General features: G+C 40.0%; 1 protein-coding gene across 1 annotated transcript; it reads right to left on the reverse strand.

Moving 5' to 3' along the window:
• Positions 1-10,917: 10,917 nt before the first annotated feature.
• Positions 10,918-11,903, reverse strand: LOC100356551 (olfactory receptor 2A1/2A42). Its single transcript, XM_089329710.1, is given in 2 exon segments — positions 10,918-11,750; positions 11,753-11,903. Coding segments are annotated over 2 exon segments (984 nt in total).
• Positions 11,904-13,865: the final 1,962 nt, after the last annotated feature.

Below are 13,865 nucleotides of genomic sequence, written 5' to 3' on the forward strand. Positions count from 1 at the left end.
ACAGTCTATTCAACAAATGGTGCTGGGAAAACTGGATTTCCACATGCAGAAGCATGAAGCAAGACCCCTACCTTTCACCTTACACAAAAATCCACTCAACATGGATTAAAGACCTAAATCTATGACCTGACACCATCAAGTTATTAGAGAACATTGGAGAAACCCTTCAAGATATTGGCACAGGCAAAGAGTTTCTGGAAAAGACCCGGGAGGCAGAGGCAGTCAAAGCCAAAATCAACTATTGGGATTGCATCAAATTGAGAAGTTTCTGTACTTCAAAAGAAACAGTCAGGAGAGTGAAGAGACAACCGACAGAATGGGAAAAAATATTTGCAAACTATGCAACAGATAAAGGGTTAATAACCAGAATCTACAAAGAGATCAAGAAACTCCACAACAACAAAACAAACAACCCACTTAAGAGATGGGCCAAGGACCTCAATAGACATTTCTCAAAAGAGGAAATCCAAATGGCCAACAGACACATGAAAAAATGTTCAGGATCACTAGGAATCAGGGAAATGCAAATCAAAACCACAATGAGGTTTCACCTCACCCTGGTTAGAATGGCTCACATTCAGAAATCTACCAACAACAGATGCTGGCGAGGATGTGGGGAAAAAGGGACACTAACCCACTGTTGGTGGGAATGCAAACTGGTAAAGCCTCAGAAACCTGAATATAACCCTACCATACAACCCAGCCATACCACTCCTTGGAATTTACCCAAAGGAAATTAAATTGGCAAATAAAAGAGCTGTCTGTACCTCAATGCTTATTGCAGCTCAATTCATAATAGCTAAGACCTGGAATCAACCTAAGTGCCCATCAATAGTAGACTGGATAAAGAAATTATGGGACATGTACTTTATAGAATACTATACAGTAGCAAAAAACAATGAAATCCGGTCATTTGCAACAAAATGGAGGAATCTGGAAAACATCATGCTGAGTGAAATAAGCCAGTCCCAAAGGGATAAATATCATATGTTCTCCCCGATCGGTGATAACTAACCAAGCACCAAAAAGGAAACCTGTTGAAGTGAAATCGACACTATGAGAAACAGTGACTTGATCAGCTCTTGTCCTGACGGTTGATGTACAATTTAATACTTTATCCCTTTTAGTACTTTTTTTGTTCTACTTAACACTATGGTTGAACTCTGTAATTAACACACAATTATTTTAAGGTGTTTAAATTTAACTGAAAAGTGATTCCTGTTAAATATAAGAGTGGGAATAAGAGAAGGAAGGAGATGTACAGTTTGGGACACGCTCAGTCGGACTTGCCCCAAATGGTGGAGTTAGAAATGTGCCAGGGGATTCAAATACAATCCCATCAAGGTGGCATGTACCAATGCCATCTCACTAGTCCAAGTGATCAATTTCAGTTCACAATTGATCACACTGATAGGTAAGAGTCAAAGGGATCATACAAACAAGACTAGTGTCTACTAATACTAACTGATAGAATAAAAAAGGAGAGAACAATCCAACATGGGAAGCGAGATACACAGCAGACTCATAGAATGGCAGATGTCCTAAACAGCCTCAGAATCAGCCCTTAAGGCACTCAGATCTGGCCAAAAATCCCATGAGAGTATTTCAGGCATGGAAAGGGAAGACACTGTGGCAATAAAAAAAAAATGACCTAAATGAAAGATCTCTGAGAGTGAGATCCCAGCAGAAAGAATGGGCCATCAAAGAAGGGAAGTAACTTTCTCTGAAGGGAGGACAGAACTTCCACTTTGACTATGACCTTGTCTAAATATGATCAGAGTTGGTGAACTGAAGAGGCTTCTATAGCCTTGGCAGCTCAAGACAAGAGCCTCAGGTGATTACTGATGTCATAAATAAGAGTGTCAATTGTTAAATCAACAACAGGAGTCACTGTGCACTTACTCCCCATAGGTTCCCTGTCCTTAATGTGTTGTACTATGTGAAATAATGGCATAACTAGTACTAAAATAGTACTTTATAATTTGTGTTTCTGTGTGGGTGCAAACAGGGGAAATCTTTACTTAGTATATACTAAATTGATGTTCTTCTGTGTATAAAGATAATTGAAAATAAATCTTGATGTGAATAGGATGGGAGATTGAGTGGGAGATGGGATGGTTGTGGGTGGGCGGGAGGTTATGGGGGGAAAAAGCCAGTATAATTCAAAAGTTGTGCTTTGGAAATTTAAATTTATTAAATAAAAGTTTTTAAAAAATGCAAGTCGCTTTCCATTCCATTCAGATCTGCTGCCTTAGAACCTGTATTTTTGCAAGATTCCAAGATGAGCTCTATGTATGCTAAAATTTGAGAGGTTCTGGTCTACAATACCTAGCAAACGATTGTCCTATAAGTCAGTGGTTATAGTGCCCATTCCCCATGCCAAAGACTCCATGGGAGGCAAATTCAGGTAGCTTGCGAATTGACTCCCACTAAGAGTCCCATCCTACCACTTTCAGTAGTGAAAACTGTAAGATCTCTATGTTGCGAGAGTAGATTAACACCCTCTACATGGCTACTGTTCTAGCACACGTGCCAATATGGCATACCATCATCACAGTGCTTAGCATTTTGGCATGACACATCATTCATCATCTCTGTTTTATACAATAAAATGGAATATTTGAACATCACCATCATTTTTAAAAATATTAAAGCTTCTCTTAATATGTTTTCAATTTCTTGGTTGTCACTGCAAGTGAGATGTAATATATGCACTCCCAGAAGAAATTTTGTAAGGTTTGACTACATTTAGAACTGAAAGTGATGTCTAATAACTGCCATATTTAAGTTATATATTTGATGGAGTAACATGTTTTGGGTAAGATTTTGAATTAAATGGTCATTCATTTCTTTTTTTAAACTTTTATTTAATAAATATAAATTTCAAAAGTACAACTTTTGGATTATAGCAGTTTTTCCCCCCATAACCACCCTCCCACCTGCAAACTATCCCATCTCTGACTCCCTCTCCCATCCCATTCTTCATTAAGATTCATTTTTAATTATCTTTATATACAAAAGATCAACTTAGTATATACTAAGATTTCACCCACACAGACACACAAAGTATAAAGTACTGTTTGAAGAATAATTTTACTGTTAATTCGCATAGTACAATACATTAAAGACAAAGATCCTACATGGGGAGTAAGTACACAGTGACTCCTGTTGTTGATTTAACAATTGACACTCCTGTTTATGATGTTAGTAATCACCCCAGGCTCTTGTCTGGAGCTGCCAATGCTATGGAAGCCTCTTGAGTTCACAAACTCTGACCTTATTTAGACAAGGCCATAATCAAAGTGGAAGTTCTCTCTAAATGGTCATTCACTTCTTTCTTCATTCAACATTGAGTGACTATTAAGAAATAGGGCTGGGCTAGATACTAAAGATATAAATATCAATAGGTCCTTTAAAAAAGTTCATAATCTAGATGAGATTGATTGGACTAGAATTATGAATGTATCACCTGCTATTTTGTGACATTAAATTAGTTCTCTAAACTTCAGTTGCTTCTATCAACGAGCTTATTATTAGCACTTCTTCACAGTATTGATGTGAGGATTATATCAAAATACTTTAACATATTTTCTGGTAAGTAGCAAGTACTAATTTTTAGCTACAAAATATTTTCTACTGTTTTATGTTCCACAAATAAAATGATTTTAAACTTGTAGACATCAAATAATAGTTTAATACTGAAAAATGTGTTGGGGCCGGCACTGTAGTGTAGTGGGTAAAGCCACTGCCTGCAGTACCGGCATTCCATATGGGCACTGGTTTGAGTCCTGGCTGCTCTATTTCTGATCCAGCTCTGTGCTATGAACTGGGAAAGCAACAGAAGACGGCCCAAGTCCTTGGGCCCCTGCACCTGCGTGGCAGACCCAGAAGCAGCTCTTGGCTCCTGGCTTTGGATCAGTGCAGCTCCGTCTGTTGCGGCCAAATGGGTAGTAAATTAGCGGATGGAAGCACACTCTCTCTCTGCTTCTCCTCTCTGTGTGTAACTCTGACTTTCAAACAAGTAATAAATCTTAAAAAAAAAAGAAAAATGTGTCTAAATAGTCATATAATAGTTAAAATCCCCTGAATTTGCATGTCTGGAGCTTCTGTAATGTGATAGTGTTGCCCATAAAGCAATGAGCAGATTTCAGTTCCTGCCTTCATGGAACTCCCTATATTATATGTGAAATACCTATCTGAGGATTGTTCTGTAAATACTACCTGATAAACTAATAATTTTGAATAACAGAATTAAAATCTGAATATCTGTTTTGGGAAAGAACTATTTTTAGATAAAATGCTATAGAACATCCATACTAACGCTACTCCATTGACAAAGCACCAATGCAAAACAACATCAACCATCTCTCCTATTGCTTTCTTTTTTTTAACATTTATTTAATGAATATAAATTTCCAAAGTACGACTTATGGATTACAATGGCTTCCCCCCCCATACCGTCCCTCCCACCCGCAACCCTCCCCTTTCCCACTCCCTCTCCCCTTCCATTCACTTCAAGATTCATTTTTGATTATCTTAATATACAGAAGATCAGCTTAGTATACATTAAGTAAAGATTTCAACAGTTTTCTCCCACACAGAAACATAAAGTGAAAAATAATAGATGATTTTTTAAATGATGATGAAATCAGATCAGACCTATTGTCATGTTTAATCCCAGTGAGAGTCAAGTTGGGAATTGATAATTTCTTTCTTTTTTCTTTTTTTTTTTTTTTACAGAAGATCAGTTTAATATACATTAAGTAAAGATTTCAACAGTTTGCACCCCCATAGAAACACAAAGTGAAATATACTGTTTGAGTACTCGTTATAGCATTAAATCTCAATGTACAGCACATTAAGGACAGAGATCCTACATGAGGAGTAAGTGCACAGTGACTCCTGTTGTTGACTTTACAAATTGACACTCCTGTCTTTGGCATCAGTAATCTCCCTATGCTCCAGTCATGAGTTTCCAAGGCTATGGAAGCCCCTTGAGTTCTCCGACTCTTATCTTGTTTAGACAAGGTCATAGTCAAAGTGGAGGTTCTCTCCTCCCTTCAGAGAAAGGTACCTCCTTCTTTGATGACCTGTTCTTTACACTGGGATCTCACTCACAGAGATCTTTTGCCAGAGTGTCTTGGCTTTCCATGCCTGAAATACTCTCATGGGCTTTTCAGCCAGATCCGAATGCCTTTAGGGCTGATTCTGAGGCCAGAGTGCTGTTTAGGATATCTGCCATTCTATGAGTCTGCTGAGTATCTCGCTTCCCATGTTGGATCACTCTCCCCTTTATTTATTCTATCGGTTAGTGTTAGCAGGTACTAGACTTGTTTATGTGCTCCCTTTGACTCTTAGTCCTTTCATTATGATCAATTGTGAACTGAAATTGATCCCTTGGACTAGTGAGATGGCATTGGTACATGCCACCTTGATGGGATTGAATTGGAATCCCCTGGTATGCTTCTAACTCTACCAATTGGGGCAAGGCAGCTTGAGCATGTCCCAAATTATACATCTCTTCCCTCTCTTATTCCCACTCTTATGTTTAACAGGGATCACATTTCAGTTAATTTTCTTTTTTTTTTTTTATTTATTTATTTTTTTTTTTTATTTTTTTTTGACAGGCAGAGTGGACAGTGAGAGAGAGAGAGACAGAGAGAAAGGTCTTCCTTTGCCGTTGGTTCACCCTCCAATGGCCGCCGCGGCCAGCGCGATGTGGCCGGCGCACCGCGCTGATCCGATGGCAGGAGCCAGGAGCCAGGTGCTTTTCCTGGTCTCCCATGGGGTGCAGGGCCCAAGCACCTGGGCCATCCTCCACTGCACTCCCTGGCCACAGCAGAGGGCTGGCCTGGAAGAGGGGCAACCGGGACAGAATCCGGCGCCCCGACCGGGACTAGAACCCGGTGTGCCGGCGCCGCTAGGCGGAGGATTAGCCTAGTGAGCCGCGGCGCCGGCCTCATTTCAGTTAATTTTCAACACTTAAGAATAACTGTGTAATAATTACAGAATTAGACCAGTCATTTTAAGTAGAACAGACAAAAAAAATACTAAGAGGGATAATGTATTAAGTTGTTCATTAACAGTCAGGGCTATGCTGATCAAGTCACCGTTTCTCATAGTGTCCATTTCACTTCAGGAGGTTTCCTTTTTGGTGTTCAGTCAGTTGTCACTGATCAGGGAGAAATAAGAAAGAATAGAAATAAGAAAGAATAGAAAGAATTTGGGAGGATTCCATCTTTTTCGATTGTTCTGAATAGTTTGAGAAGAAATGGGATTAGTTCTTCTTAAAAATGTCTGGTGGAATTCAGCAGTGAATCCATCTGGTCTTGGGCTTTTCTTTGTTGGGAGGGCCTTTATTACTGTTTCAATTTCTGTTTCAGTTATGGGTCTATTTAGGTTTTCTATGTCTTCATGGTTCAATTTTGGTAGATTGCATGTGTCCAGGAATCTATCCATTTCTGATAGATTTTCCTGTTGCTGGCATACAGGTCCTTGTAGTAATTTCTGATGATTCTTTTTATTTCTGTGGTGTCTGTTGTTATGTTTCCATTTCCATCTCTGATTTTATTGATTTGGGTCTTTTCTCTTCTTTTTTTAGTTAGTTGGGCCAATGGGGTGTCAATTTTGTTTATTTTTTCAAAAAACCAGCTCCTCGCTTGGTTGATTTTTTGTAGTGTTTTTTTGGATTCAATCCTGTTAATTTCTTCTCTGATTTTAATTATTTCTCTTCTCCTACTAGATTTGGGTTTGGTTTGCTGCAGATTTTCTAGGTCCTTGAGATGCGCTGAAAGCTCATTTATTTGGTGCCTTTCCAATTTCTTGATATAGGCACCTATTGCTATAAATTTGCCTCTCAATACTGCTTTTGCTGTATCCCATAAGTTTTGATATGTTGTGTTGTTATCTTCATTTACTTCCAGAAAGTTTTTGATTTCTCTTTTGATTTCTTGAATGACCCAGTGTTCATTCAGGAGCATGTTGTTCAGTCTCCATGTGTTTGCATACTTTCTGGGGTTTCCTGAGTTGCTAATTTCCAGTTTCATTCCACTGTGGTCTGAGAAGCTGCATGGTATGATTCTAATTCTTTTAAATTTGCTGAGACTTGCTTTATGGCCTAGTATGTGATCAATCCTAGAGAAGGTTCCATGCACTACTGAGAAGAATGTGAAGTCTTTAGATGTAGGATTGAAAGTTCTGTAGATATCTGTTAGATCCATTTGGGCAATAGTGTCAATTAAATCTGCTGTTTCCTTGTTGATCTTCTGTCCGGATGATCTGTCTATTTCTGAGAGTGGAGTATTGAAGTCCCCCAGTACTATTGTATTGGAATCTAAGTCTCCCTTTAAGTCCCTTAATATATCTTTTAAATAGACCAGTGCCCTGTAATTAGGTGCATATACATTTATAATAGTTACATCTTCCTGTTGAATTGAACCCTTAATCATTATATAGTGTCCCTCTTTGTCTCTCCTAACAGTTTTTGTGTTAAAGTTTATTTTGTCTGATATTAACATGGCTACACCTGCTTTTTTTTTGGTTTCTGTTGGCATGGAATATCTTTTTCCAACCTTTCACTTTCAGTCTGCATGCATCTTTGTTTGGGAGATGTGTTTCTTGTAGGCAACAAATAGTTGGGTTGTGTTCTTTGAGCAAATCAGCCAATTGGTGTCTTTTAACTGAAGAATTCAGACCATTAATGTTTAATGTGACTATTGATTCTCCTATTGCTTTCTGTTTCACTTCCCAGTTCATCACTAGTGTCCTCCTGGAGGTGCACCTCCAACCATTGGAGCCACATTCATTTCTTGCTACCATACTCACTCTTTCCACATATCAGTTCAGATTCAAGTTGCTTTCTTTAGCAGGTGTAAGCCCCTTTCTTTTTAGAGCCATGTGCCCCTCACTGCATCTTTATTGTATTTTATTTTTTTTTTATTTTTTAAATTTTTTTATTTTTTTTAAACAATTATTTTATTTATTTGAGTTACAGAGAGAGGTAGAGCCAGAGAAGGAGAGGTAGAGAGAGAGGTCTTCCATCCGCTGGTTCACTCGCCAAATGACCACAATGGCCAGAGCTGAGCTGATCCGAAGCCTGGAGCCAGGAGCTTCTTCCAGGTCTCCCACGCGGGTGCAGGGCCCAAGGACTTGGGCCATCTTCCACTGTTTTCCCAGGCCACAGCAGAGAGCTGGACTGGAAGTTGAGCAGCCACGTCTTGAACCAGCGCCCATATGGGATGCCGGCGCTTCAGTCCAGGGCGTTAACCTGCTGTGCCACAGCGCCGGCCCCTATTGTATTTTATTTTTTAAAAAATTTATTTGACAGATAGAGTTAGACAGTGAGAGAGAGAGAGAGAGAGACAGAAAGGTCTTCCTTCCATTGGTTTCTGGCTGTGCCGATCCAAAGCCAGGAGCCAGGTGCTTCCTCCTGGTCTCCCATGTGGGTGCAGGGCCCAAGCACCTAGGCCATCCTCCACTGCCTTCCCAGGCCACTGCAGAGAGCTGGACTGGAAGAGAAGCAGCCGGGACTAGAACCCAGCACCCATATGGGATGCCGGCGCTGCAGGTGGAGGATTAACCAAGTGAGCCTCGGCACCGGCCCCCCTCACTCATCTTAATCACTTGTTTCACTCTCATGCTGTCTCTGCTGATATGCTCCATAGTGGCCATGGTACATGCTGGTTATGACTACAGAGTTAGAAATTATGCCTTAGTTTGATCCTGGTCTGAGTATTTGTTAGCTTTGGGGTACATTATCAACTTTTCTGTGCCTCAGCTTCCACATATATGTAAAGTAAGACTTTGATTATCTTCTGGTTCAAAGGATTGTTTGGATGATTAAATCAGATAATACATGTGAAATGATTAGTGACTGGCCCAAAGTTAATAAGTTTCAGTAATACATATGCACAAAGAAAGAGAGATAAAGGAGTGACTGCAGACTGCAGTGTGTTGATTTCAGGTTTCAGCTGAACTAAGTCTATAATCTCAATGAAAATGTTTATTTTTATCTACATGTTCTGTGTTCCTCTAAACTCCATTACTTTTGCGTGAATCTGCATAAGCATCTCATACAATTTCTGGTCCTCTGGGCCTTGTAAGACAGATTACTGGCCGGCACCGTGGCTCAATAGGCTAATCCTCTGCCTGCGGCGCCGGCACCCTGGGTTCTAGTCCCAGTTGGGGTGCTGGATTCTGTCCCGGTTGCCCCTCTTCCAGGCCAGCTCTCTGCTCTGGCCCAGGAGCACAGAGGAGGATGGCCCAAGTCCTTGGGCCCTGCACCCACATGGGAGACCAGGAGAAGCACCTGGCTCCTGGCTTTGGATCAGCACAGTGCACTGGCCGCAGTGCCATTGGAGGGTGAACCAACGGTAAAGGAAGACCTTTCTCTCTGTCTCTCTCTCTCTCTTACTGTCCACTCTGCCTGTCCAAAAAATAAAAATAAAAAATAAAAAATTAAAGACAGATTAGTTCACCTTAGAACCTTTTAGGCCGTAAAGAAGAACTCTTTCACGTAACACATCGTATCTTGGGGTAAATTAGCCTTGTTTTTTATTTAATAACACTGACAACTCGGGTACTACTATGCATTGTTGGGGCTAAGTGTAGGGGACTTGAGAGCCATTGTTTAAGTACAAGTCTAATGTGAGCTACTTTCTGGTATGCACATGTTATAAAAATAGACTGATAATAGAATTTTCTTAAAGGATTTTGTTTGATGACTGAATCAAATTATACATGTAATGTGCTATCAATATATAGTAGATGCAGTTGAGTAGGTGATTAATCAAGTTAGCTATTATAAAAAATCATTTTGTTTTTAAACTCAGCTAGCTCTGTCTTGGTATCTCCACCCACACATGGCAATTAAGAGCTGGGTTGTTACTTGTCAGCTCCTAAGTGAACAGTTATTCTGAACAAAATTTTGTTCATCTTTAGACTGAAACAGAAAATGACTCTGGACGCAGGTGTCCATTCTAATCTTAGGGACGTCACCTAAAATGTGTGGGGACTTATCTCTACTCACTGGTATGAAGCAGATTGAATCAGCAAAGATCTATCCACCATCATGGCTCAGTAGGCAGCTAGGAGTTTAGTGTATTTGGAAAATTTCCCAGTTCAAGGGTAAGATATCCTAATGAGGGAAGTGATATATATCTACATCAACGAAGGTAAAAGTGTTGGTGGAGAGGCACTGGAAAAAAAAAAAACACATATAGTCTGCATATGTGTAACCATCAAAGTTTCTGAAAAATCCATAAATAACTCAAATATTTATCTTTGGTACTCATTTCCAGCCTGTTAATGGGAGAGAATGCCATTTGCTCCCCTTTACTAGCTACCAGCTAGCCATCTGACAAATTGGTAGATGATGTTTACTGTCCCCATGCAGTCTATTGATTTTCTTTCCTTCTCTTCTGTCCTGCAATGCTTTTTTTTTCCACTCAGACTGTGAGTTAACTCTGTGAGTCAATATTGTCATGTAACATTTCTTAACAGAATGCAACACAATTAACTGAACAACTCGGAGTTACCTTTTAACAGGGCAAGGACAATTTTGTGAGAATGGACAGATGCTTCTGGGTTTTGTGGATTGCCTCCTTTGACTGCAGCTATCTTTTTTCTTAAAAATCTTATGTCAGTTGCAGTTAGTAAGTTTATATAACTAGGCTAAGGCAGTAGATGGACTGCATTCAGATTTTGGGCCCTGAAAATGAATTTAAATAACTTTTATTTCCCAGATTCAATGAGAAATATTGGGGTAAAATCTTATCTGATTAAACTACATTTCATAGGAAGCCAATGAATGCAACACACCCAAACTTTTCCTTGCAAAGGAAGGAGGCAGGCTTATTCTTGTGTCATTAAAGTACAGATCAGAAGAGAATAGTGACTTTCTCTGGATGTCAGCAGTAATTAGGAAGGAAGACTCCGGGAGACTGGGGCTGGCAATTCAAAAGTCATTAACATTCGGGAATTACTTTCTTTGTGTAGCACTCTCTTCAGGGCACCCTTGACCTCTGCATTCCTCAGGCTGTAGATCAGGGGGTTCAGCATAGGGTTGAAAAAACTATAAAACAGGAAAAGGATCTTCTGCTGCTCCTCAGGGTGGCTGGATCTGGGGGCCATGTACATGACAATGGCACTGCCAAAGAAGAGCCCCACCACACAGAGGTGGGAGGAGCACGTGGAGAAGGCCTTTGTGCGGCCCTCCCTGGACTGGATCCTCAGGATAGCAACCAGGATGCAGGTGTAGGAGACCAGCACCAGGCACAGGGGCCCCACCAAGATGAACACACAGGCTGCAAAGATGACCACTTGGTTGAGCGTTGTGTCAGCACAGGCCAGCTTGAGGACAGACAGGATTTCACAGAAGAAGTGGTTGATTTCATGAGGCCCGCAGAAGGGCAGCCTCAGGATGAGAACCACATGGACCAGGGCCAGGAGTGAGCTGCAGGCCCAGGAAGTCAAAGTCAGGGTGATACAGATTCTCCAGCTCATGATGGCAGAATATCGGAGTGGGTGGCAGATGGCCACATAGCGATCATAGGACATCACCACCAGGAGAAGACATTCAGTGTGAGCAAAAGTCAAGAAGAGAAAGGTTTGTGTTAGGCAGCCCGCAAAGGAGATGGGCTTGAGTGGTTTCAGGAGGTTCACCAGCATCTGGGGCACTGTGTTGCAGGCATAGGCAATATCGACAATGGCCAGATTTGAGAGGAAGAAGTACATGGGGGTGTGCAGTCTGAGTCCAGTGAGATGAGCCCCAAGATGACCCCATTCCCTAGCAAGGTGAAGGTGTAGAAGAGAGAGAAAAGTCCAAAAAGTATCACGAGAATCCTTGGACCAAGGCAAAATCCCAATAGGATGAATTCTGTGACCACTGTCTGATTTTCTTTCATTTCACTATTAAAGAAAAAATCACATAGCTGTGATACAATTATTTTAAGATATTTTGTTGTTGTTGTTACATAGATTGGTAGTATATGGAATATTATTAGTAAAGACCTTTCAGAATTCACTCAATTATAATTAAATGATTACCTGTAAACATTTGAGTGTCTGTCCACAAGTTAAATTCTTAATATGATATTCAATATTTAGAAGAGGAATATGTCACTGCTCATTAGCTACCTAGAGTCATTGACATTCTGATGGAATTAAGAAATATCACATCCATGCAAATAAAATCATCATGGATCACAGAGTGTCTAGGAAGCTTCATGTATGCACATCTATAAGAAAATTATTGTTTATTAGAAATAGCTATTAATGGAAGAGTTCTACAATTGATAATAGTTCTGGAAAAGAAAATGATTTTACTTTATCATGATTATTTTCCTACCAGTTTTTAAATTCTGTCTAGAGTCTAGAGAGTACCTTACATGATTTTACAAGAAGCCAATTATGAAACCAGTACTCTTTAAAATGCCAATATTTTCAACTGATAAATCATAATTGTATACATTTATGGGGTATGTTGTGAGGTCTAGATACAATGTGGAATGTTTTTAGGTAGGTAGTAAGAAGCAAGCCGCGGATATGGTATATATGATAATTATATATATATATTATATATGAGAGCCTTCAAAATTCATGGAACAACAGAATTAAAATGTTGATTGCAGCATAAAAACTGAAATCCATACATATGTTTTCCATTATATACAGCTTCCATGAACTTTTGGAAGATTCCTCAGGTATCTGTATATATTTGTATATACACATACACTTATGCCATACATATGAATATACTAGAATATATCCAAAATGTATATTACTGAAAAATGGAAATAAACCTATGTTTGGCAATATGGTAAATGGTTAAATGATTGATTCACAGAATTATTAAGTCAGCACAGGAATTTTTCTCATGCTAGCCATAAAGATTGGGGAATTTTATGGTTCATCAAGCAGTCCAGTATTGCAAATCTGGCCTCGGTATGCACTAGGATAAATCTGTGCATTTCCACATGTGCTCAAAGATTTGGAGTGTAGGTATGATAGGTATCTATGAATGTCTGTGTGAACAAAGAACTGCAGACATAATTCCCCATGCATTGTTTGTACAGACATCCCTTGCCAGATTTTTTCAAGACAGGAAATCCATGAATCAAGAGACTAAAACAGGTCAGTCCTTAGAATGAAAATAAAGAGGAAATAGACCCATCATGCTGTTAATTAACTTCTTCATATCTGAACATGTACTATACCTAAAGTCTAAAACATAATTAATTTTCATTTAAACTGAGAAACAGCACCTGACCTCAGAAACAAGAATTGTCATTACTCTATAAGAAGCTAAATGAGGCTGGCGCCGCAGCTCAATAGGCTAATCCTCCACCTGCGCTGCCGGCACACCAGGTTCTAGTCCCGGTCACGGTGCCGGATTCTGTCCCGGTTGCTCCTCTTCCAGTCCAGCTCTTTGCTTGGCCCAGGAGTGCAGTGGAGGATGGCCCAAGTCCTTGGGCCCCGCAACCGCATGGGAGACCAGGAGAAGCAACTGGCTCCTGGCTTCAGATCAGTGTGGTGCGCCGGCCACAGCGGCCACTCGGGGGTGAACCAACGGAAAAAAGGAAGACCTTTCTCTCTCTCTCTCTCTCTCTCTCTCTCTCTCCCTGTCCACTCTGCCTGTCAAAAAAAAAAAAAAAACTCAATGAAACAAATCATTGACAAATGGATAACTTAGTTTATTTGTTGCCTGACAAATGACAGCAACAACAAAAATAATGGAAACATACTTAGTCTAGGAATTGGCAGAATGCTGAATTGATTGCATTTTTACTTTGGGTCATAGTTTTCTCAATAAACCGGATTAACTTCTAACTAACAAACATTTCTCAGTGACATTGCAAGAGCAAAAT

This window comes from Oryctolagus cuniculus, chromosome 3 (genome assembly GCF_051225735.1).
Source record: "Oryctolagus cuniculus isolate XC-2025 breed Fujian yellow rabbit chromosome 3, ASM5122573v1, whole genome shotgun sequence".
Lineage (NCBI taxonomy): Eukaryota > Metazoa > Chordata > Mammalia > Lagomorpha > Leporidae > Oryctolagus > Oryctolagus cuniculus.